The sequence below is a fragment of the Rhopalosiphum maidis genome, chromosome 1 (genome assembly GCF_003676215.2).
Source record: "Rhopalosiphum maidis isolate BTI-1 chromosome 1, ASM367621v3, whole genome shotgun sequence".
Taxonomy (NCBI): domain Eukaryota; kingdom Metazoa; phylum Arthropoda; class Insecta; order Hemiptera; family Aphididae; genus Rhopalosiphum; species Rhopalosiphum maidis.
The window spans coordinates 47050174-47073227 of NC_040877.1; the positions used below are offsets into that span (position 1 = coordinate 47050174).

General features: G+C 27.4%; 6 protein-coding genes across 7 annotated transcripts; 3 read left to right on the forward strand and 3 right to left on the reverse strand.

Annotated features, from left to right (window-relative positions):
- Positions 1 to 709: 709 nt before the first annotated feature.
- LOC113549635 (actin, muscle-like) lies at positions 710 to 5095 on the reverse strand. The gene is made up of 4 exons (XM_026951026.1): positions 4954 to 5095; positions 4216 to 4361; positions 1499 to 1985; positions 710 to 1411 (listed from the first exon to the last, which is right to left on the reverse strand). Exons 2-4 carry the CDS (start codon positions 4336 to 4338, stop codon positions 894 to 896), a joined length of 1128 nt encoding a protein of 375 aa, XP_026806827.1. The 5' UTR covers positions 4339 to 4361; positions 4954 to 5095; the 3' UTR covers positions 710 to 893.
- Positions 5096 to 7916: 2821 nt separating this feature from the next.
- Positions 7917 to 10132, forward strand: LOC113548207. The gene is made up of 3 exons (XM_026948962.1): positions 7917 to 8013; positions 8100 to 8242; positions 9670 to 10132. Exon 3 carries the CDS (start codon positions 9682 to 9684, stop codon positions 9868 to 9870), a length of 189 nt encoding a protein of 62 aa, XP_026804763.1. The 5' UTR covers positions 7917 to 8013; positions 8100 to 8242; positions 9670 to 9681; the 3' UTR covers positions 9871 to 10132.
- A 2241-nt stretch (positions 10133 to 12373) lies between these two features.
- On the forward strand, positions 12374 to 15817 carry LOC113550684 (UDP-glucuronosyltransferase-like). 2 transcript variants are annotated; one of them, XM_026952682.1, is made up of 4 exons: positions 12374 to 12835; positions 14604 to 14823; positions 15062 to 15281; positions 15487 to 15817. In XM_026952682.1, the coding sequence occupies exons 1-4, from the start codon at positions 12479 to 12481 to the stop codon at positions 15764 to 15766; spliced, it is 1077 nt and encodes a 358-aa protein (XP_026808483.1). In that variant the 5' UTR covers positions 12374 to 12478; the 3' UTR covers positions 15767 to 15817. The 2 variants fall into 2 exon arrangements, with proteins under 2 accessions (XP_026808483.1, XP_026808482.1); XM_026952681.1 differs by having other exon boundaries at positions 12375 to 13312.
- Positions 15818 to 16751: 934 nt separating this feature from the next.
- LOC113550686 (protein FAM200A-like) lies at positions 16752 to 17436 on the reverse strand. The gene is made up of 2 exons (XM_026952684.1): positions 16975 to 17436; positions 16752 to 16867 (listed from the first exon to the last, which is right to left on the reverse strand). The coding sequence occupies exons 1-2, from the start codon at positions 17408 to 17410 to the stop codon at positions 16815 to 16817; spliced, it is 489 nt and encodes a 162-aa protein (XP_026808485.1). The 5' UTR covers positions 17411 to 17436; the 3' UTR covers positions 16752 to 16814.
- A 239-nt stretch (positions 17437 to 17675) lies between these two features.
- Positions 17676 to 18152, reverse strand: LOC113561357 (zinc finger BED domain-containing protein 5-like). The gene has a single exon (XM_026967719.1). The coding sequence runs from the start codon at positions 18150 to 18152 to the stop codon at positions 17676 to 17678; it is 477 nt and encodes a 158-aa protein (XP_026823520.1).
- Positions 18153 to 19743: 1591 nt separating this feature from the next.
- On the forward strand, positions 19744 to 22388 carry LOC113550685 (mediator of RNA polymerase II transcription subunit 27). The gene is made up of 6 exons (XM_026952683.1): positions 19744 to 20234; positions 20319 to 20463; positions 20563 to 20687; positions 20765 to 20858; positions 21806 to 22033; positions 22110 to 22388. The coding sequence occupies exons 1-6, from the start codon at positions 20053 to 20055 to the stop codon at positions 22242 to 22244; spliced, it is 909 nt and encodes a 302-aa protein (XP_026808484.1). The 5' UTR covers positions 19744 to 20052; the 3' UTR covers positions 22245 to 22388.
- Positions 22389 to 23054: the final 666 nt, after the last annotated feature.

The following is a 23054-nucleotide window of genomic DNA, read 5'->3' on the forward strand; positions in this document are numbered from 1 at the left end:
AGTACTTTCAGTAGAAATTTTAGCAGAATTTAAAATTGATTCAATTTTTGATCAAACATAGTTTAAAATAATTTATTTTCATGTTAGTAATAATTTCTAGTAAAAAAAAATAATTTCAATTTGAAAAAATGTATGCAAGATGGCAATCAGATAAAACCATGATTTTATAAAAAAAAAAGTTATAATAATAATAACTAATAATTAATAAATGTATTTGAATACCTCAATTCCATCCTGTTCAGAGTTTAAATCTAATTATTTTTCATTTTTATAGATATTTGAAATATCCTTAATTATTTATATAGGATATAATCTCAGTGGTGGTTATATAAGCGGAGCAAAGGGAGCACTCGCCACTTGGATTTTTTTGTGTTTTTTTTATGGTTATAGAACCATATACAAATGTTATTCTTTTTTTGATATATGTAATTATGGGGGAGGTAAAAATTGAAAATAGCCCCCCCCCATGATGTTTTATCAAAACAGCCACTGTATAATCTATATATAATGTATAAATGTGTAGCTTTTGTACCTACATCAAAAACCAAACTAACTATATAACTATATGTATAGATCAAGCTTTACTAAATTATGCCTCTGCTCACAACATTATTTTTACCAGACCGGAGAAATATTATATCTCCCTAATTAGTAATTCCCCTATACAGTATGTGTCCGTAATGGTTAATTGAAATAAAAAATTCAACAACACAATACTTTTATCAAAAAACATTAGCTCAATTTACATTTTTTTTTATTTAAAAATATCAAACTATATTTTATCTTTAAGTAAAATGGTACAAAAAGAAAAAACACCTTGATTTTTTATTATGAATGTAACATTTAAAGTATATTGTAATTTTGATTTTAGCTTGTGTAATGCTTAGAGTAACTTAGAAGCATTTACGGTGAACAATTCCTGGGCCAGATTCATCATATTCTTGTTTAGAGATCCACATTTGTTGGAAGGTGGACAAAGAAGCCAAGATGGAACCACCGATCCATACGGAGTATTTACGTTCTGGTGGGGCAATAATCTTAATCTTGATTGTGCTTGGAGCCAATGCGGTAATTTCCTTTTGCATTCTGTCGGCAATACCTGGGTACATAGTGGTACCTCCTGATAGTACTGTGTTAGCGTATAAGTCCTTTCTGATGTCAACGTCGCATTTCATGATGGAATTATATACGGTTTCGTGGATACCGCAAGATTCCATTCCCAAAAATGAAGGTTGGAACAAGGATTCTGGGCAACGGAAACGTTCATTTCCAACGGTTATGACCTGACCGTCAGGTAATTCATAGGATTTCTCCAAGGAGGTGGATGCAGCAGCAGTAGCCATTTCTTGTTCGAAGTCCAAAGCGACATAACATAATTTTTCCTTGATGTCACGAACGATTTCACGTTCAGCTGTAATCGTGAAAATTATTTTAGAAATAAGTAAATAAGTAAAACTAATTTAGCTTTCGTGGATATGAACAGTGACTATATACATACCAGTAGTGGTAAAACTGTAACCCCTCTCGGTCAAAATTTTCATTAAGTAGTCGGTCAAGTCACGACCAGCTAAGTCCAAACGGAGAATAGCATGAGGCAATGCATAACCTTCATAGATGGGAACAGTGTGGGAGACACCGTCACCTGAGTCCAAAACGATACCAGTGGTACGGCCGGAAGCGTACAAGGATAATACAGCTTGGATGGCAACATACATGGCAGGTGTATTGAAGGTTTCAAACATAATTTGAGTCATCTTTTCACGGTTAGCCTTTGGGTTCAACGGGGCTTCAGTCAGCAGTGTTGGATGCTCTTCTGGGGCAACACGAAGTTCATTGTAGAAAGTATGATGCCATATTTTCTCCATATCATCCCAGTTGGTGATGATTCCGTGTTCAATGGGGTATTTCAAAGTAAGAATACCACGTTTGCTTTGGGCTTCATCCCCTACGTAGCTGTCCTTTTGTCCCATACCGACCATGACACCCTAATAATGAACATAAATCTAATGGTAAGGAATCGACATATACAGTAGGACCAAATAAATATAAATAACAACGATTAGCCAAATAAATGGAATATGTGATTTATCACTAAATTTAACCTACCATTTAATTTTATTTGGTATAGCGTATGTGACCTACCTTAAAATTGAATCTACTTAAATAGTTTTTCACGGAAAGATTTTATTTATAGTTACAATCATTAATATTGTATTAGTATTTATAGTATCTACTATGTACAGAATTCAGGTAATACATAAAATAATAATAGATTGTGGAATTATGGAAGATACATTATGGATGACTAAATAGATAAATATTAGGTTATAAAACTGCAGTTATAGGTACCGAAAAAGATGATAATTTAGGAATTGTCATTATTTCCAGGCCATTTTTAACAGTTACTTGAAAGGTTCAACAATGTTGAATATATCTCAGTTAAATCAAAATGTTCATATTATTTTAAACAATTTTGTAAATCCGTACGTCTTAATCGGTTTAATTATCGAATGTATAGTAAGATTATATACGAAATTCGTCAAAATCGCAAAAAATCGCAAACTATTTGATTGTTAAAAATGTATAAAAACTTTTCTTTTTGAATGTTAATATTAGATTCTTCATAAGTGGTTCAAACTAAAATTTAAAAAAATGTATAAAAACAATTATTTTTTTAAAAGTAGATATTTTAAGTTCGAATTTGGACGAAATTACTTATTTAAATGATGAATATGTTAATCATTATGTTAAAATTTAAAAACTTGATTCGTGAAAACTTAGATTCCTGTATATTTTATGTTAGTATGAATTTTACAATACGCAATAAAATTTATAATTTATTTTAAATATTATCTATTTTTAGGTATTATGAATCTATTTTTAATTATTTTACGGTATTTAAACATGTATCTAAATTTTGTATTAAATAGGTTGATATAATATTGTATAAATATATATTATTATAATGATTAAATACTAATAATATTATAAATGTAATATTAAAAAAAAAAGTTATACCATAATCTACTATAATACTAAAAGTAAAATAAATGACTCAAATAGTTATATCAAATAAACATTATTTATTAGTGGTATATGCTGATAAGTGATAGATCGTCATCGTTTTTCTTGTGACACATAATGACCTAAATTAAATGCCCCACTCAATGCCTATAATACACAGCAGAGCGGTAACCACTGTCTACCCTTTTTAAATAAGTATGTATTACTTCATTTTTTAATTGTAAAAATTGCATAAATGTTTCAAAAAGGATTTAAATGAAAGGCACACAAAACTTGACTACAATATTTCATTATAAATGGAAAATAAACATGATGATGACTACATTTTTCGAAAAAAAACCTATCGATAAACTTATCGGTTATTAGTAATAAATAATAATTAGTCATTTGTGTTAATTTCTAATTAAATCTGGCATTATTGACTAGTCATTGTCGACATTACAAACTATTTATCATTTTTTTTCCGGTAACATAACTATTATAGGAACCATATTTTAGTATGAGTTTGTTTGACGTCAAAAAATATGTAAAATAACATAAAAGGTTTTTTTTTTAATTAGATATTTAATATTTGTTAACTAAAACAATAGGTAAATTTAAACATGATAGAAAAAGGAAGGTTCATATGCATAGCTTGTGAAGGAAGCAGTTCACTAACCCTTAGAAAATTACTTTGTTATAAATTATATATTATAATATTATGTACTTATTAGTTATTTACTAAACAATTATTTTATGACATCAAGGTTAAATCAAACTGTTGATCAGATATTAGACCTGCCGTGGTGGGGGAAATTTGAAAAAATCATTTGTTTGAAATTTGAATAATTTGAAGTATATAAAATAGTATTAATAAAAAATTCCATTGGGTCCCATACAAGGCCATGCTTAATTTAACTTCGTTCAACGGATTTGTAACAAATTCGCATCATATTTTATAAGTATGAACTTTGAGAGTGCTTTATGGTACCGATAGGCAGCTATAGGTATTGGCTAGTGGCAATTACTTTTTGTAATATCAAATATGTTAAGAATAAAGATAGAAAATGCGAATATATATTTTTTTTGACGAATTTTAAAAAGCTTCCGGAGTAAAATTATCAGTAATCATCATAATGATATTCGGAATGGCCGGAATGGGTTATATTATACTTATATCTATAAATGGGTGTTTATAGTATTTATACTAACTTGATGACGTGGTCTGCCAACAATTGATGGGAAGACGGCACGAGGTGCGTCATCACCGGCAAAACCAGCCTTGCACATACCGGAGCCGTTGTCAACAACCAAAGGCGCAACATCATCATCCATTTTGCTAATTTGGGTTTTTGAATCTGAAAAAAAACACATTAAATAATAAGCTTACGATTACGATTGGAAACCGATAAATATTGTTAACAAGAATACATCTCGCCGAGTAAAAAAAATTTCAGTATACTGTTATGAATAAATGTATAATATAAATAAATTAAACAATCCATTAAAAACTGTCACTGCGACTTTAAAAGCGATTGGGTCATTCATCATGCCGTGGCGAAAAACACACGTAAAAATGCTATGATTGTACGGAAATCAAAAGTTGGAGCCTTAAAAAAAACTATGGGAAATAAAAATATTTGACTTTAAAACCGAGAGAACAAAACACCACGTCACCACACGTATATTTTCTTTTTTTTTCGAAAAAAATAACATATTCATTATTCAATGTTTGAACTGTTTGAAGTACTAAGTACAATAGTTATAATAATTTTAAACGGACTTCACGTAAATATATAATATTGTAAGTATAATATAATTATCTTGTTTTAATTTTTTGCTTATTGTTGGACCAGTGATCACAAAATAATGTCGTAAAACTTTTATAGTTGTGTGACTTGTAATTCCGATTTCATATGTACTTAATGGTATAGTAGATATTTTACTCACTGATCTAAGATGAAAGAAATCTAAAATATTGCTCTGCAGTCTGCTCTGGCTGACGATGTGGATTTACTATAAACGTACTGCTGGTCGGTACCGACGGTTTTATAAACGGACTCGATCCAAAAATATAATACATTAAATAATAACACTAATAACTTAATATATAGTTATACCAGTAGCGGCTCGTTGACTTTGGAAGTGGTGGGTGATAATAACTTATTTTAATATTTTGGCTTTTGGCATAGTAAATATAAAATTATCTACCAATCTATAATTAAAATGTAGAATTAAAGCTCAAGAGCTCAACAAATTTCTTACCATTTACCTAGTTAAGTGTTAAATATTATTAAGTATGAACTATAAATATAATAATTAAAAGTCTTCAAAATAACATTAAAATATCTATATCATAAAAAAATGGTTTGAACTTTAAAACTTTTTTGTGACTTCTATTTTTGTTTTTCTAAGAAGTTTAAGGTTTATACTATATAATTACTAATTAGTTACCCACACTAATAGCTTATACCTATATTAAATATCAATATTCATTTAATATTATATATGCAATGGAAATTATTGACTATTCTACTTCCTATACATTATATTTATCACGTAATTCAGTTACAGAAAGTACTTATCTAAATATCAAATTACAAATTTATGTTACTCTATTATTAAAAAATATGCTTAATTATTATGTATGTTATATGTAATAATATTTAATTCGGATACTTATTTATATTTTATCAATATTGCCATATTGGTTAAAAGGTTTCAAATTACGAATTTTTATGGGTTATTCGCGTGCAAAGCTCTTAAATGTGTATTATTAATTTAATATTACACAAGAGTCAAAAAATAAACTCATAGTATGTGGTAGGAGGTAGTACAGCCGTATTATTAGCACAGTTTCCCTTTCTTTTATTTTGATAATAATGGTATTCGATGGGTAATAGCCATATATGAACATAGTTTTCAATATCTGATTCGTCATTTCCAAAATAAATTAATATCCCTAATCATTATCTAGAAATAAATATCAACTAGGTATACATCATAGGTATGAATATAGGTATCAGATATACATATTTTTTTACCAAATGCGAGCTATCAATTTATATATAAATATATAATAGCATCAATGATAATAGGTATATGCAAGTGTGTAAATAAAATCTAAAAGCGATTTAATTGTTTTTAAAAGACAGATCTAAGGGATGAGAAATTTTTAAAATTTTTATGATCTTCCAAAAATAAATGTTTATTATAAAGATCAAAGTACATAAAAGTCTAACATATTAACATAAATATAAATATACTCAGCTAATATATCGTTGGTTGAAAATTGAATATTTTAGGTTTTTTAATTATATACCCAAACTAATAATATTTCATTAAAATGGTAATTTTGAGATTTATAAATTATTAGGTATATGTAATAATTTCAAGGTACCTAACAATGTAAGGTTAAATTGTACTCAAATCACTTATTTCATAGTAATTATAAATATAATTTTAGTTGACAATTATTAGCAGTATATGTGACAAACAATATATTTAGTACTCAAATTATAATAGTAATTAATTTCGAAATAAATGTGTATTTTTGAATTATAATTGTTGTAATTTCTGTTATATATGGATTTATCCGTTATTGGTTTATTACACTAAAGGCCTCATATGTATATTATGTAATAATAATTATAAAAATAGCAAACTTTAGATATTAAAAATATAAATTACCGTGCAATTTCTTCTAACATTACTATTTTTTAACTCCAGTGCAATTCGAACATTTTAGTTTAGGTAATAAGGAATGCGATCCTTCTACGATCCCCAAAATACCAAAAAATTTAAATAACTATCAATTTATTAAAAGTTGCAAATATTATACGGAGTTTAAAGCATGTTTGCCCTCTTTTTCTTTTAACTACAATTATTCAAAATTTTATAATTGGAATTTTTAAATATATTAGATGCCCATTACCCATATTTTTGAATACTTGTAATTTTTCGTATCAATTATGTATTATCCTTTGGGGATATTAACTTTAAAATAATCGGTAGGCTGATACATTTTAGACTTTTGCAGTAGCTACTAGCGTGTGTGTAAATTATACAATTTGAATTTTACCTACATTTTACGTAAAATATTTACAGACGTTGAACGTGTTTTTAAAATGTCCTGGAATCACCTGAGAGATGCGATCCTCCCCTTATTTCTATACTACACTATTAACTATTAAGTCTAAATATTGTCAATAGGTCTCGGAGAAAAGTTTTCGAGTTTTCACGATTAATATATTTTAAATTACAATATATATACATATATAAATCATAAATAGGTAATGAGTAAAATTGTCAGAGGAAATAGCATTATTTTTCTTTCAAATATCCAAATTCGTTACAATAGTGTTAATATAGTGTGTTTTTAATAAAGTTGTGATCAACTTATGAGGACCCTTTTATTATTACATACCTAATATATTTTCTAGAGTTGGTAATTATAAATTGTATGCATTTTCAATAACAAGAAAATGTACAAATATTCATTATTTTAATAAATTTCTTAAAAATTTGTTTTTAAACAATTATCTAAAAAATATATAACAATATGCAAACCTACTATTTAAAATGAAGAAATTATACATTTATGAAAAAATAATAATATGAATAATATATAACTCAACTTATTGAGTAGTACCAATTGTAAATTTCATATCAACATATTAAAGACAATATTTTAATAAATATATTATACTTACTTTAACAGTTTAATTTATTCGTCCAAATTGCAGATTTATTCGCTTATAACCTAATATTGTATAATAATGATATAAATTATATGTTGGCGCGAACTATTTGAAAGTATGTTTAACCAGAGTAATATACCTAAATGTTCACTATGGTAACACCATGTTGCCAGTTTTAGTAAAGTCATCTTTTATCACTATCATTACTGTGTAATCAATTTATAATTTATTTAGAAGGTCGACAGAATAAAATACTATACCAAGTTGCAAGGTATTGTGCAAAATTTATTCTACAATTGTATGTTTTTTTGTAAGTCATTAATAAACAAATATACTAACATTTTTCTAGTTTAATATAAATCATTTTTTTCACAATAAACGACTAATTCTTTCCAGGTAAATGGCATTCAGTCGTGCATGGTACCATTTCAAACGTAATTTTATATCTGTAACATTTCCTATTCTCTCAATTTCTTCAATCTACGCTGATTACAATCGAACATTAAATTGGAAAAAAATACAAAATCAAAAAGTTTAAAGTAAGAGATTAAAATTCCAGGTTGTAATATTTGTGATTTATTAAATTAGTAATTACTTATTGGCTCATTATGCTAGTTCTGGTTTTCAAACCAACCAGACTAGCTAATTAATGTTTTGAAAATAAAATATTAGTTTTTATTGCTTTTAACTTATTAATTTATTAATAAAAAGTGTATAAAATTTTGGCCTGTGATGCCAAAGCGTATATTAGATTTGGTCCGTTGTAAAAAGAAGTTGGAGACCCCTAGTCTATACTGTATTGCTTTACTATAAACATTTCTATAACAAAAACAAAAAAAAAAATATTATATTCTAATTTGATATTCAGCTGTCAAATAAACAATTGAGTATAATATCTACATGCCAGATTTTAATACAAAATGTATTATTTTTTGAGAAGTCCCAGGAAATAATTTTCAAATATAATGTCCATTACTTACATTTTTATTTTGTATTATTACAGTGGTGCCAAAGTTTATGTTGAGGTTGGGCAATGGCCTGATCTCCTTTTTGAAAAATGTGACTGGCAGGCCATATTATATTAACATCACAAATTTATTACGAGTAAATATATATGTTTATACCCCTACCCCTAAATTGAATTTTCATTTTTTACACCAATGGGTATTGAGGCCACAAAGTTTTGAAATTTCCTGACCACATTTCAAAACTCGGAGTCACTGTTAACAGTTTTTGCTTTTTTGATAATTTTCATATCATTTTATTAATTGTTGGATAAATTTAATAATAATAATTGGTAATTCAAAATGTTAGCTCAAGAAATTTAGTTCCGACCATTTATCATTTGTTGTTTGTTCTATTTATGATTTTGATATATCCATAATATCTTTATATCTATCTACAGAGCGATTAATAGCTGTAGTGAGTCTGGCACTCGGACAAAAGTAGAATTTAACATAAAATTAACTATAAATGTTGATACATTTAATATCAAAGGTAATATGTTTGCCGGTCAATACTCAAAACCATCACACCCATTAAATTTTGTTGTAATAAAATAAAAATTATAAATTAATAAATTAATATAAAAAAAAATTAAGTCATTTTTTAAGAATATTATTGTTGTTAGAAATTAAGCAGTAGTAATGTCTTATATTTGATGTTATAGTAAAAATATTGTTTATTTTTTTCTATACTGTAGTAATGAACATGTTATAAGCACCAAATTTAATCTTATTTTATTTTATTAACTGAAAATGTATTTAATGCTGCATGCATATGTTTTTATCATTAAATGCTAAATAGCTTACCAACTATTTATTTTATTATTTATAATTAATTGGGTTTAAATAAAATTTAAAAATTGTGGATTTATCTGTTCGCATTATGTGATATTACACAAAAAAACAACTGAATTTAGATTGTAATTATAATTATAATAATGTAAAATATTTTTTTTTTTTAGAAATAGCTTACAATGGCAGCCAAGCATGCATTATTTGGATTAACCTGGGAATATTTTGTATTGGCTATCCCACTTACAACTGGTGCCTTATTTGGAAAATTCTTAGATGACAAAGAAACAGAAAGGATGACACTATTTAGAGATAAAAGTGCTTTATATGGAGGAATGGTGAAGAAAGGTGAAAAACCTTCTTGGCCATAAATGTGTTAAACTTAGATGGTACTAATAGTTTGAATTAACTTTAATATTGTTTTAAATGTAATAATAAATTAAACCATGTAAACAATTCTTTTTTTTTTTAGATATTATAGCTTTATAAAATAAACCGTGAACTAATTATACAAGTATGATAGTTATGATAACAAAATTCATAACACACTTTTGTTAATGTATTTCCAAAATGTGATCAAGAACTTTGTTTATGTCACTTATTAATAAAGAAAAATATATACCTACCAACAATTATATTATTTGTGTAGTTTTATTTAAACAATTAATTAACATACAAGTAAAAGTTATGATATTATACTATTTTTAGTTAATATAATATAAGTAACATAAGTAACTGAGTTAAATTAAATTATAATTACTTAACTTTGCCATGCCCAGCGCCAGTTTGAGACTTTTCGGCCCATGAGATTTTAAATTTCTATCAGCCCATTCATAGGTGGAGATTTGATTAAATTTTAGGGTAGGCTAAATTTGTATTATATATGCAGGGACGGCTTGTTATAAAAATACTAAGAACGAATAATTGTATCTATATCATAAAATGTAAAAGTTAATGAAAAATTTAACTAAAAAAGAACCTAAAAATATTACATTGGTCTTATTAAATTTAGTTGTTTTAAAAACTCAAGCCGCCACTGTATATATAATAAGCTACAAAGACTTCAATCCTAGTATTCAATAATTCGGTGGGTTTTGAAAATGTATGCTGTCCCATTTTTTAGCTCCCGGTTCAAATTTTACGCGACCCAAGATTTTCTCGGTAGTTTGAAGGTTCAATCCGTGCCTGCCCATACCCGATACCCACCTTCGGCTGTATCAACTTAATATAAGAATGAACTATTGTTGTTCAAATTTCAAATTTTTAACCCTCTCGGTACGCGCATGCATAATATAAATTAAATTTTTTTAATGGCAACCGGTGTTTTTGATACCAAATTCGGATAGACTGATTTTTTTAAAGTTATTTTGATCTATTAACCATGGCTCTAAAACCAAAATTGACTGAATAAGAGCCATATACATTTTTATAAATAAATACATAGGTATTTACAATTCACTAAAATGCATATGAAATCATTTATAATTATTTATTTTTTGTTACTTTTAGATTCTGAACGGAGTGATGAATATATTTTAATATTTTTTTTATACATGTTATACACAAGATTAACATTATTTAAGTATAAAATAGTGATGGGTCGAACCTTGATTTTTTAAATCGAACCGAATTTGAAATTATTTTTTCGAACTCGAACCTTCATTTGCTACCGAACAAAACCAAACTAAACCTAGAATCTTTTAAGAAGCATTCGAACTCGAACTCGAACTCAATACTTTTTATTATGTACATTAGTACATTGTACCTACCTACAAATTGGTATTTCTAAATAATCATTATCAATTTTTATTTTTTTTAAATAACTTTCGAAGAATTGTACAAATATTTGGTATTTAAAATATGGTGGCCAATAAGTCAAGTCTAGTTCGACAAATATTTTTAATTTCGAATTTCGAACTAAACCGAACAACAAGTGTACACGGTTCGGTTCGGTTCGAGATTCGAACAATTTGACCCATTAGTCATCACTAGTCACTAGTATAAAATTATACGGATTTATGTTAATTTATTGTAATAAACTAAATGTCTATATAAAAATATAAAAATATAGTAAATTTATTTAATTAAGAATAATGGGGGGGGGGATCTGTATTATGAGAATTTTCTGAACCCTCCCCATGACAAAATCCTAAATACGCCACTTATGTATCTACGTACCTATTAAAATTAATGATAAATTATATAATTATGAATGAAAATAATAAGTAAATAGAAAAAAATATATAATGACATAATGTCTTAGCATTTTTAAATTTTTAAAATAAATATCAATTACATAGAATATTTTGTATTTCAGAACTTATTGTCCGACACTAAAAATGTGCTCGGACTTTTTGTCCGATTATAAAAACTGAATCCGGACTTTTTGTCAAACTTTTTTTAAAACGGACCGATTACCGATTTTTTCTTAATATTTTGGTTTGGCCCTCTCCATTTTAAAACATTATGTGACTGCTATAATGTAATATGAATATCTAATAGACATAAATGATATATTATGCAACATAGAAACCAATTTTATCATTTAAAGTGTTTACAGGTGTGGCTGGGGATTGGGCCAATCTCCTTGTTTATATTCACATTAAATAATATAATACTAAGTATTGCATTAGTTGGCTATATGCCATAATAAAGTCATGTTGTTTTTTATTCTTATTCGACTCAGTAGTCAGTATATGATAAAACTTACAAAACAAAATACTCTAGTTATTTTATCTAACTTACAAAATATTTTATTTAATATTATTGATTTATTGATTAAAATACCTTCATAAAAATAATATTATAATAGAAACAAAATATTATAAGTTACTTTGACATTTTATTATTTTAATTTATTAAATATTTAAATTTCTTATTTTTGAATAATAATAATTATAATATAAGTGTTCAATGTTCATATACATTATATCTTAGTAATACTATTATAATAAGCTAAATAATATTTAACTAAGTACAATGGTTGTTTTAATTGTAACTGTAATTAGTGTAATTATAACTGTAACAGTGATTTCTCCGGCGGACACTGCAAACATCTTGGCTGTATTCCCTCATGAAGGTTTTAGTCATCATTTGGTTTACTTGCCATACATCCAAGAACTTGCAAACCGAAAACACAACATCACTTTTATCAGTAACTATCCAATAGAACATCCGAATATAAATAATTTATCAATCAGAGGATCAATTCCTCTTCGCAATAACAAAGAAAATATCAGCAGTTTCGAAAACAAATCAATGAATGAAATAATGCAATCTATAAATATTATTTGGATGTTTAATAAACGCGGAAAAGTACATGAAGCTATGTTTACGGTAGACAGTGTTATGACATTATTGAACAATCCTTCTAAATTTGATTTACTCATTACAGAACATTTTAATAACGAATTATTTATGGCTTTTGCATTTAAGTTCAATATACCTTTTATACTTCTAAGTAGTTGCAACTTATTGCCCTGGAATCAGCATGCGGTCGGACAGCCATATTCGTTAGCCAATATACCTATAACATTGACCAGCCTATCTATAAAAATGAACTTTTATGAAAGAGTTATAAACATAATTTCTCAAGCAATACAATTATTTGGTTTTAAACTATTGTGTAGGGCTAGAGACGAAGCAACCATCAAACGAAATCTTGACATAGACGTTTCATTAGACCAAATGATTTTGAACGCTAGTTTGATTATGGTTAATACTCATTTCACAATGTTTACATCTAAACCGTTAGTGCCAGCTGTTGTAGAAATCGGTGGGATACATATAATGCCAATCAAACCTTTACCTGCAGTAAGTGTCTAATTATAAAAAATATACTATTCTTTACAATCTTTTACACCTAACTGTTGAAATTTGAAAGTATGATCACGAACGCATTAACGCGTTATTTATAATGTCGGATTAATCAGTTGCTGTGGTTTGTGGTGTTTATGATGTTTAGTGCAAGTATTTACTAACTATGATCTACCGTGATTCCGTTCTAAGTTTAATAGATATGTATTAGGTATACTTATTTTAAATAATTTTCGTTTTTTAGTACACTAAAAAAGATTTTAATTTTCTGGTTGAGTTTTGAAGGGTTGTGTGATCAAAAAATAGTGGCCATATTTGTTACATACAGTGACGGTCAAATGAGGGGAGGATAATTCCCCATGACTTTTTGTTTTAATAGTAAAAATAATATATAATAACAATTACATTTATGTATATTGTATTGTAATGTTAATCTATTAAATTTTGTTTTTATTTTTTACACCACATTCCTCACCACCATGAGAAAATCATTTGACCGTCATTGGTGACATAAGTTAGCGCGCATCTATAGTTATTATTAATTACTAATTAAATATAGGGTGACCAAATTTATTAAAAAGAAAAACCGGAACAAATAAAATATGCTTCACAAAGAAAAAATATTTTGAATAAAACAAATGTATAATTTAGATGGATATTTTAATTTACAATATAAATTATGTAATTTTAGGATAGGTATATAATATTTTTAAATTTATTGTTAATTGTGTTTGGAATTTGATTTTACAAGTTACCATCAAAATTATATAAATTTTAACATATTGTAATACAAATTCATATTAACGCATTTATCCGGGATATATTGGAATCCCGATAAAGATTTTTGGGTTGACGTCATGGGTGGCTTTAGTTCTTTGCCTGGGGGGGGGGGGCAATATTTTTTTACATTAATATTATACAAATTATACAATATCAAATCAATGAAAATATTTAACAAAGTGAAGAGTAAGATGTCTTGGGAGGCCATGGTCCCTAGCCCCCCTGGATAGACAGGAGAAACTTTTAAAAAACCGGGACGTCTGGATAACCTAATTAAATACTTACTATATTTAGTTGTAATTTATACAACTCAAGTTTGTACTCGGTCATCGGCGTTACTAGGAGAGGGTCTAATTTAACACCTCCACCCACTATAAGGTTTTACTTTTTAGCCTCAGTTAGCCTTCAAGTTATTTTTAACTTTGGTTTTCTAGGACTCTAGTCCCTCAGTCTCTGTAACTATTAAATCCTAGTTTTTACTTATTAATTCAATTATTTTTACATATAGGACATTCAGAAATATATTGACGAAGCTGAGAATGGAGTTATTTATTTCTGCATGGGCAGTTTATTACGAGGTGAAACTTTTTCTGCCGAAAAAAGACAAATGTTCTTGAATGTTTTCAATAAAATTCCACAACGAATTCTGTGGAAATGGGAAGGAGAACTACCAGGAAAACCGTCCAACGTGATGATTCGCAAATGGATGCCTCAAAGAGATATTTTAGGTAGGTATATGCGCATCATTTGATATATTTTATGTTAGGTATTTACATTTTATAAATGTTTTCAAACGATTCATTCAGTTTGTAGTTATAAAAAAAAAAAGTTATAGTACTGCAACAATTTTAAATTTAATTTTTCCGATATTTGTATTGCATTTAAAATGTTGACCATTTATAGATATCAGTTTATTATTATTAATTATAATATGTAAGTTATAATTTTGTTTTTATTTATGTTTAGCCCATCCTAATGTTAAGCTATTTATATCTCATGGTGGCCTATTGGGAACTACCGAAGCTGTATATGAAGGCGTTCCAATTTTATCAATGCCTATGTTTGGTGATCAAATAACAAACATCAAAACTCTTATAAATAAAGGAAGTGTAGAGATGATGAATTACAATGATTTGAATGAAGATGAAATTTTTATTAAAATTACATCGATGCTCACAAATCCTAAGTAAGTGTATTGTTATTATGTATTAACGTTTAATATTGCGGATCATAATTTATACCAGTAATACATCAATTGTTATGATTGTTATGAATTATATAGTAGGTACTCATATAGCCATATAATGTGGGACGATAATAAGAGAATTGACATGCACTACGAATGTTATATATTTATGAATTTATGATCTTTACTCATTTGTTAAATATAGATACAGACTAAAGGCTAAAGAATTATCAGAAGCTTTCCGTGACAGGCCTATGTCTCCTTTGGAAACTGCAGTGTATTGGACAGAGTATGTTATTCGACACAAAGGGGCACCGCATCTTCGGTCTGCCGCTGTTGGTATGCCATGGTTCCAATATTACTTAATCGATGTATTCATCGTAATTTTCTTATCTGTAACAACATTTTTTGTACTACTTTACTGTTTAGTTTTTAAAGTTCTATTAAGATTGTTAAATAGAAAATCTAAAGAGAAAAAATCTTAATAATTGAGTGAATTTGATTTATATGCTTAATAAAAAAAATACTTAACTGGTGATTGCTTTATTATTATAAGTGCTGAGTACTTCTAATACATTATAATTTAAAAACTTATTTTGTATTCAGATGTCTGATAGTAGGACGTGTAACCAATGGCGTAATGAACTTTTTTTTACCTATGAGATCAACAGAATTTGGCACACCCTACCCCTGTAAAATAAAAACGTCATATTTTTGGGGGTAGGGGGCTTAGGGAACCATGCCCACCTTAATTCACGAATCACGAACACTCACATTTGTAATATTAAGTAAAACTAAATTCTATGCTAAATTTGTTTAGAAGTGTGTTTGGCCCTACCGGCCACCAAAATTATTCTCTTAAATTGCTGTTATTCATACAACTAAAGAAAAATTAATAAGTTTTAGATTTAAGGTATAAATTATTAAAAAAAAAATCTAAGATGAAAATTATCTAAGTCAGCGGTTCTCAAACTTTTTTTTCGCGTACCACTTAAGTATATTATCAATCAGTCGCGTACCACTGATGATTAAAAATAGAACAATAAAAACTTTACATAATTAAATTTATTAGTGTTTAAAAATTAAGACATGAATTAAATAACAAATTTTCAATGAGACCCATGGATTTGTAGATTTGATATTAGCGATGAAATATCTGGTTCAGTGTTACTTAATTTTAAGCGTAAATTTGGTTCGAGATTCAGTTTGTTTCGAAACTTGTTTTTTACTTCGATCATTGAGGAAAATCCAGTTTCGCAAAGATAAGTTGTTGTGAATGGTAATACAAATAACAATGCTTTTTTAGACAGCAACGGATATTCGTTTTTTATCTTTATCCAAAACTCACCTAATTCTAATTTAGTAAATTCCATTTTCAAACTTTCATCACATGACAATTCTATCAAAGACTCTTTTTCATTGTTTGTTAGTGTCTTAGGAATATCATCCAAATCCAAAATGAATGGGTTTCTTATCCAAAAAAATTCAGAATAATCTTCTTTAAAATATTCTTCAAACGTTGTTTTTAGCATTTTACAATGATGTTTTGTTTTTTATAAGATCAGCTTCCACTTGAAGTTCATGTTCTGTCACAAATTGTTCCAAATTAGGAAAAGACTGTAGGTTTTCATTCGAAACATTATTACTTATTACTTAATTTTGTCATTCATTAAAAATCTGTTTATTGATTTACCTTGTAAACTTAAATTTAATACATTGAGACGATTGAAAATGTCTGATAAGTATGCCAATGTTGTTATCCACAGGTTATCTGTCAATTTATCTTTGAGTTCAAAATTAGTCTCTCCTAGGAATAACTGAACCTCAGAATGTAGTTCAAATAATCTGCTAAGCATTCTTCCTCGAGAGAGCCATCTCGCTTCCGTATGTAAAAGCAATTGAATGTGATCACTTCCCATTTCGGAACACAGTTTTGTAAATAAACGAGACTGTAGAGCCCGAGATTTAATAAAATTGACTACCTTTATGGCTTCCTGGAGTACTAGTTTAAATGGTTCTGGCATACGTTTTACTACTAAAGCTTCCCTGTGGATGTTGCAATGTATGAAAGTACAATTTTCTGTAACCAATTTTATTTTAGTCGCAACACCTCCATGTTTACCTGTCATAGCTCGAGCACCGTCAGAACAGAAGCCAACACACTTTTTTCAGTTTAATCCATTTTCAACAAAAAAATGGTTCAACTTTTTAAATATTTCGTCAGTGGTAGTTCGTGTTGATAGTGCTTCACAAAATAAAAAATCCTCTTTAATTACAGTTTGAAATACATACCGCACGTAAACCATAAGTTAAGCATAGTTTGATACATCTGTACTTTCATCAAGTTGTATGGAAAAAAAATCACTATTTTTTACTTGATCAATTAATTTTTCTTTAACGTTTAATGCCCATACTTTCAATCCTGCGGCGAACTGTATCATTTGACAGTGATATCATATCAAGTTTTTTAGCTGACGGAACACCTAACATACAAGTTACCATATCTTTTGCTGCCGGTAAAATCAGTTTTTCGCCGATGGTATGAGGTTTTCCACACTTCGCTATTCTTAAGCTCACTAAGAAAGATGCTTCCACTACTTTTTCAGTACTACCGCTAAAAGATGATATAATTTTCTTTGTGCTTTTCATCTCTGACAATTTTCGAACGAAATAGTCATTTGGTTTGTTTTCTAACGTCGAATGTTTTGTAGAAAGGTGACGTTTTAATAAGGACGGTTTCATACTTTGGTTAGAAAGAATTTCAAAACAGATAACACATTGAGGCCGAGGCTCATTGCTTACGTCTATGACCGTGAATCCAATATTAATGTACTCAGGATCATATTTCCTTAAACATTTTCTTATTTTCATAGGATTATTCACATCTTGACTTGCGCTTTCCAACTTTGAAGCAGAACTTACTGAACAGTTTTCAGACGTAGATTTATTGTCTGTTGCTCTATTAGTCACTTATCCATGTTTTTACTTTTTTAGTACTGATATAAAATAATGTACGAACATATGTATAATGTAAGAACGTAAATATTTAAAGAGACAAACTCGACTGGTTACGTTGACTAACACCAACAAACTAAACGGCCGAAGAGAAAATATTTAGTACTGATATAAAATAATTAGATATATTATAAAATAATCAGAATTTATATACGTACATATGCGATAAATATCAATGATTTATTAAACCTTTATTATCTGAGTATTAAAAAAAACACATGACGTAAAATCATCGCTACGCTAAGAATCTAATATTAATTGTTTTTAATTTTCCGTCCTACCACCATGCGGCCTTCCGCGTACCACCATGTAGTCTTTTGCGTACCACAGTTTGAGAACCGCTGATCTAAGTAAATATCAAATAAGTATAATATATAATAAGTTTGCTATTTAAACATTAATTAAAGTAACAATAAAGTTTATAGAATAAGCAAATGAGGTAATAATGAATCAGATAGATTCCTAGTATTAATGTATTATGAAACGAATTTCCATATCAGCTATGTTCTGAATAAATATTGGAAAACATGGAAACTCCTATAAGTCCCTTGCCATAATAATGATACAAGTCTAACAGTAGGACACGAAAGGGGAAAATGCCCATTGACATTACTCCGGGTGTGATTTTAATTGTTATAAAAAGTACATCTCTACACCAGTTTCAGACGTATAGATAGGTTGTTAAGAACTTGTATGGAATCGAGGCTATTGATTAGTGTATGTATTAAATGTCTTATGAGTAATTTATAGGTAAGAGAAAGAAGCGAATTTGTTTATGTTGGAATGCAAAGGTCTTTGTGTAAGGAGTTATCGCCTTATCGGTAATAATATACTATGACGCCTGCAATACCGTAAGTATTTTAACCGAAATGCTTATATTGCCGAGTATTGGACAGCTTAGCTGAGCCCCATAGTTGGATACCGTAGAGCCACATTAGTCTTAAGAGAGCAGCGAAGACCGCAGATCGTGCGTTGTTTTTAAAGGTAGTCTAAAGCGGAGTTGAGATCCTAGACCGGACTAATATGAGTGGTTGTAGGCGATGCAGCCTGCAGTTTGTACGCTTTACGTTTAGCAAATAAGTTTAGTCTCCAAGTAAGACGACCGTCAAAAACATTCACTACCTATAGTATTTTTCATTTACTAAACTTTTGGGTTCTAAAAAAAAAAAAAAAAATGTTAATATTATGTTGTTTTATATATTTTAGTTAGTAGGTATATTACATAATTACTATAGAATTATTAATATGATAATTTCGGTAACAATGGTTGGTAGTACATTTTCGATTTGGGAACTTTAAAAATGTCTCAGGTTCTTATCACTTTATCAGTATTCTGTGTACTGCTGTAGTGCTACTGATTTGTGATTTAAATCATAGTATCCTACAATATTTTTTATAAATAAAAAACATTAATTTATAAATTATAAATTCAAAAATGTTTTAAATTTGTTTATATAATTTACGATACATGGTGTTAGTAGGCTTACATCAATATTTTAGTTGTTAAATAATTCTCGGTAAATATTATAATATTCGAAATTCGTTTATGTTTCAAAATAATGCAATTCAAATTGACATAACTATTGTTCATTACTTTATTCATTAAATAAATGTTGATCTTTAATAATCTGTTCAGTGTATCGCTTATGGTTTTCTATACCTAATTAAAAACTTTTTTATCGTCCATAAAAAACTATTTACTTGAATTACTTTCTTTAACATATATTTCTTTGATACACACGCGAATAAAAATAATATGGAGTTAAATCCTATGCAAGTTGCCTTAAATACTGTTAGGACATTAAGGTTGGAGTTAATGCAGCTTATCATTGAAATTGGTGAAGGAGTAAAAGAAGATGGTTCACAAACAGACACAAAAGATAATCGTTATATGTATTCTATGAATGAAATGGTTGGAAAACTTGGACTGCATATGAGGTTTAGTTTAACTTGTAGTACATTTAATCATTTTTAAAATTGAACTATTCTAAATTTAAGTTATTTGTAAATTTTAACTTTTAGGGATCTTGAGCAAGTCGTTGGATCCTTATCAAGTCCTCCAGGTGCTATGTTATTGTATAATACATCATTTTTAACACAAGAGAGCACATCTGATCGACAAGCATTATACACTCCTCTTGTATCTTCTCACAAATGGCTTGACAAAGTATCTATTACAAATGATAATTAATTATACTTTAATTTTTATAAGTTATAATGTATACATATTATTGTGTGTTTAACTAACGAAATAATATGATTTTAGGTGCATAAATTTAGTTCAAATGCTGTGCAAATTTTAAGTCATAATTCATTAAAAAAATCATATTACAATTCCAGTACGAATAAAAAAAAGCGACAGCAGTCTAGTTTACATAATATATCACCACAGTAAATGTCTAATTACATTCTAATGATTTATAATAATTAATATTTAGCTTAATTAATTTTTTTATAAATATTTTTAGAGCTGTTGATGTACTTTTAACTAATATTGATCGGATGTTTCCTGATATGAGTATTACAATAACAAGACCCTGTGCATCAAATGTTGTCTTATTGGTAATTTTATTTCAATATTTATTTTCTATTTAAAAATTTTAATAAACAAAATAAAAATAAACTATTTTACTACGATTGTTGATAATATAATAGAAAAAATGTAATTTAGTACCTAGACTAATTTTTATTTTTTTTTCAATGTTTGTATTTGAAGGTACTGAATCTTGTGATGGTCTCATTTTTTTACAATGGAAGTTATAATAAAAAAAACATTGTAGTTTCAATAAAAATTTCTAAAAACTGTTTTTATTATTTACTGTATAGTAAGTAGGAGTCAAAAAAATCCCTAGTTGAATAAGGGAGTAAAACCATGCACTCTTATTTGTGTATCATTAGTAATTTTTAATTGGCAAAAAATTAAATTATATAAAGTATCTTTGTTTTGTTTTTTATTAATATAACGTTTTCCTGATACAGTCAACTAAGCTTAATATTATTAAAATGCACTATTTTTGATGTTATAAAACAATAGTTAACAATGATTTATAATGATTGGGGAAATTTAATAATAATCTCAAAACTAAGATATTAATTACTTTAATGAATAAAATGATAAAACAATGTGCATAATAATAAAAATTTAATTTTTTGATTATATTCAGTGTTTATAAAATAAAAGTAGTGTTTTGAAATTTTTATTGAGACCACTTCTATGTTTGATAATTTTTTTGGTATAATTCCCAGTGTAAAAAACGAGTAACAATTTTTTATATGACCATCCTTATATATATTTTAAAATAAAGAAATGGGAAGTAAGGATGAGTACTAAATTGTATTTATTCTGTATTAAGTTTTATTTACTAAATTATTATCAATATCCATAAAACAACCTAAAAGACAGATAGATAGATAATTAAATGAAATAAGTATTGTCTTTAAAAATTTGTTATTTTAAAAAATAAAATAAATTCATTGTTAAAAATTAATTTAAATTATGTTTATGTTAGGTTGGACTAAGTAGAGTTTTACAAGCCATTATATCATTTAAAGGAGTTATGATTGAATGGGTTATTGTTAAAGGATTCAATGAACCTATTAACCCTAATAGTTTACAACAAGAGCTTTGGCAAGAATCAAGATACCATGTTTTTCGTAAAATTACTGATCATGCTAATGCAGCTATGTTACATTTCTCTTCACCAACATTGCCAGATCTTTCAGTCCGATCATTCATGGTAGTCTTCCTTTAAAACTTTTTCGTTTTAAATAAAAATATCAAAAAAATTAATTTTATCTTTGTTTTGTTTACAGACTTGGCTCAATAGTTATTTGATATTATTCAATTCGGTGTGTAAAGCATGTGGAAATCGATTGCTTAATGCATATCCGCCAACTTGGAGAGATCTTAGATCATTAGATACATACCATTATGAATGTAAACCATAAATATTAATTTAAACTATTTTTTAATTTATTTAATAACTTATAAATAATATTAATTGTGCATTATGAGGTTATAATTATAAGATAAAATAAATGTTTTTGATATTTAATATTAATACATTAAACAACTATGATTTAATGATTACATATTTGTTATTGTTTTTTGATCTTATAGTTAATTAAATACCTTAATTCACTTTTTAATTGATTCTAATTGATTTTTTCTCTTAGTTATTAAATATTAGTGTTATGACTGTTATGTCAAATTGTACATTATAATTATAAGTATAAAATAAATAATTAGGATGGTGCAGTAGAGGTCATATTTATAATATTATATTAAAATAATTTATTAATTTATTTATATGATGGCATTTTGAAGATGTTAAAATTCAACTGCAATTTTGAAGTATTTCTACTATTAAATTTTGGTTGTAAAATTTTTTCTGCTTTTTGTAGATTCTAATAAATTCATAATAGTCAATTGCAGATAAAGCATAGCAATTAGAAATATTAAGTGGCCTAATTGGTTATCGTCAGTTTATTTTTTTTAAATTAATATTTTTAACCAAGATTGTAAATATAAGTATACATTACATTAATAGTAATTACTGATTAGCTTATTCATATTTTCTATATTTAACCTAACCTCAAGCCCCCCCCCCGATTTCCGCCAATGCACATTAGTCAAATAATATAAAATAAAATGTAAAATAATTGTTTATATGTATACAATATACTCAAATAATAACTTAAACTTTAGTATAAGTTTTTAAAAATAAAAAATTATATCTTATTGTCGAAGAAAATTAA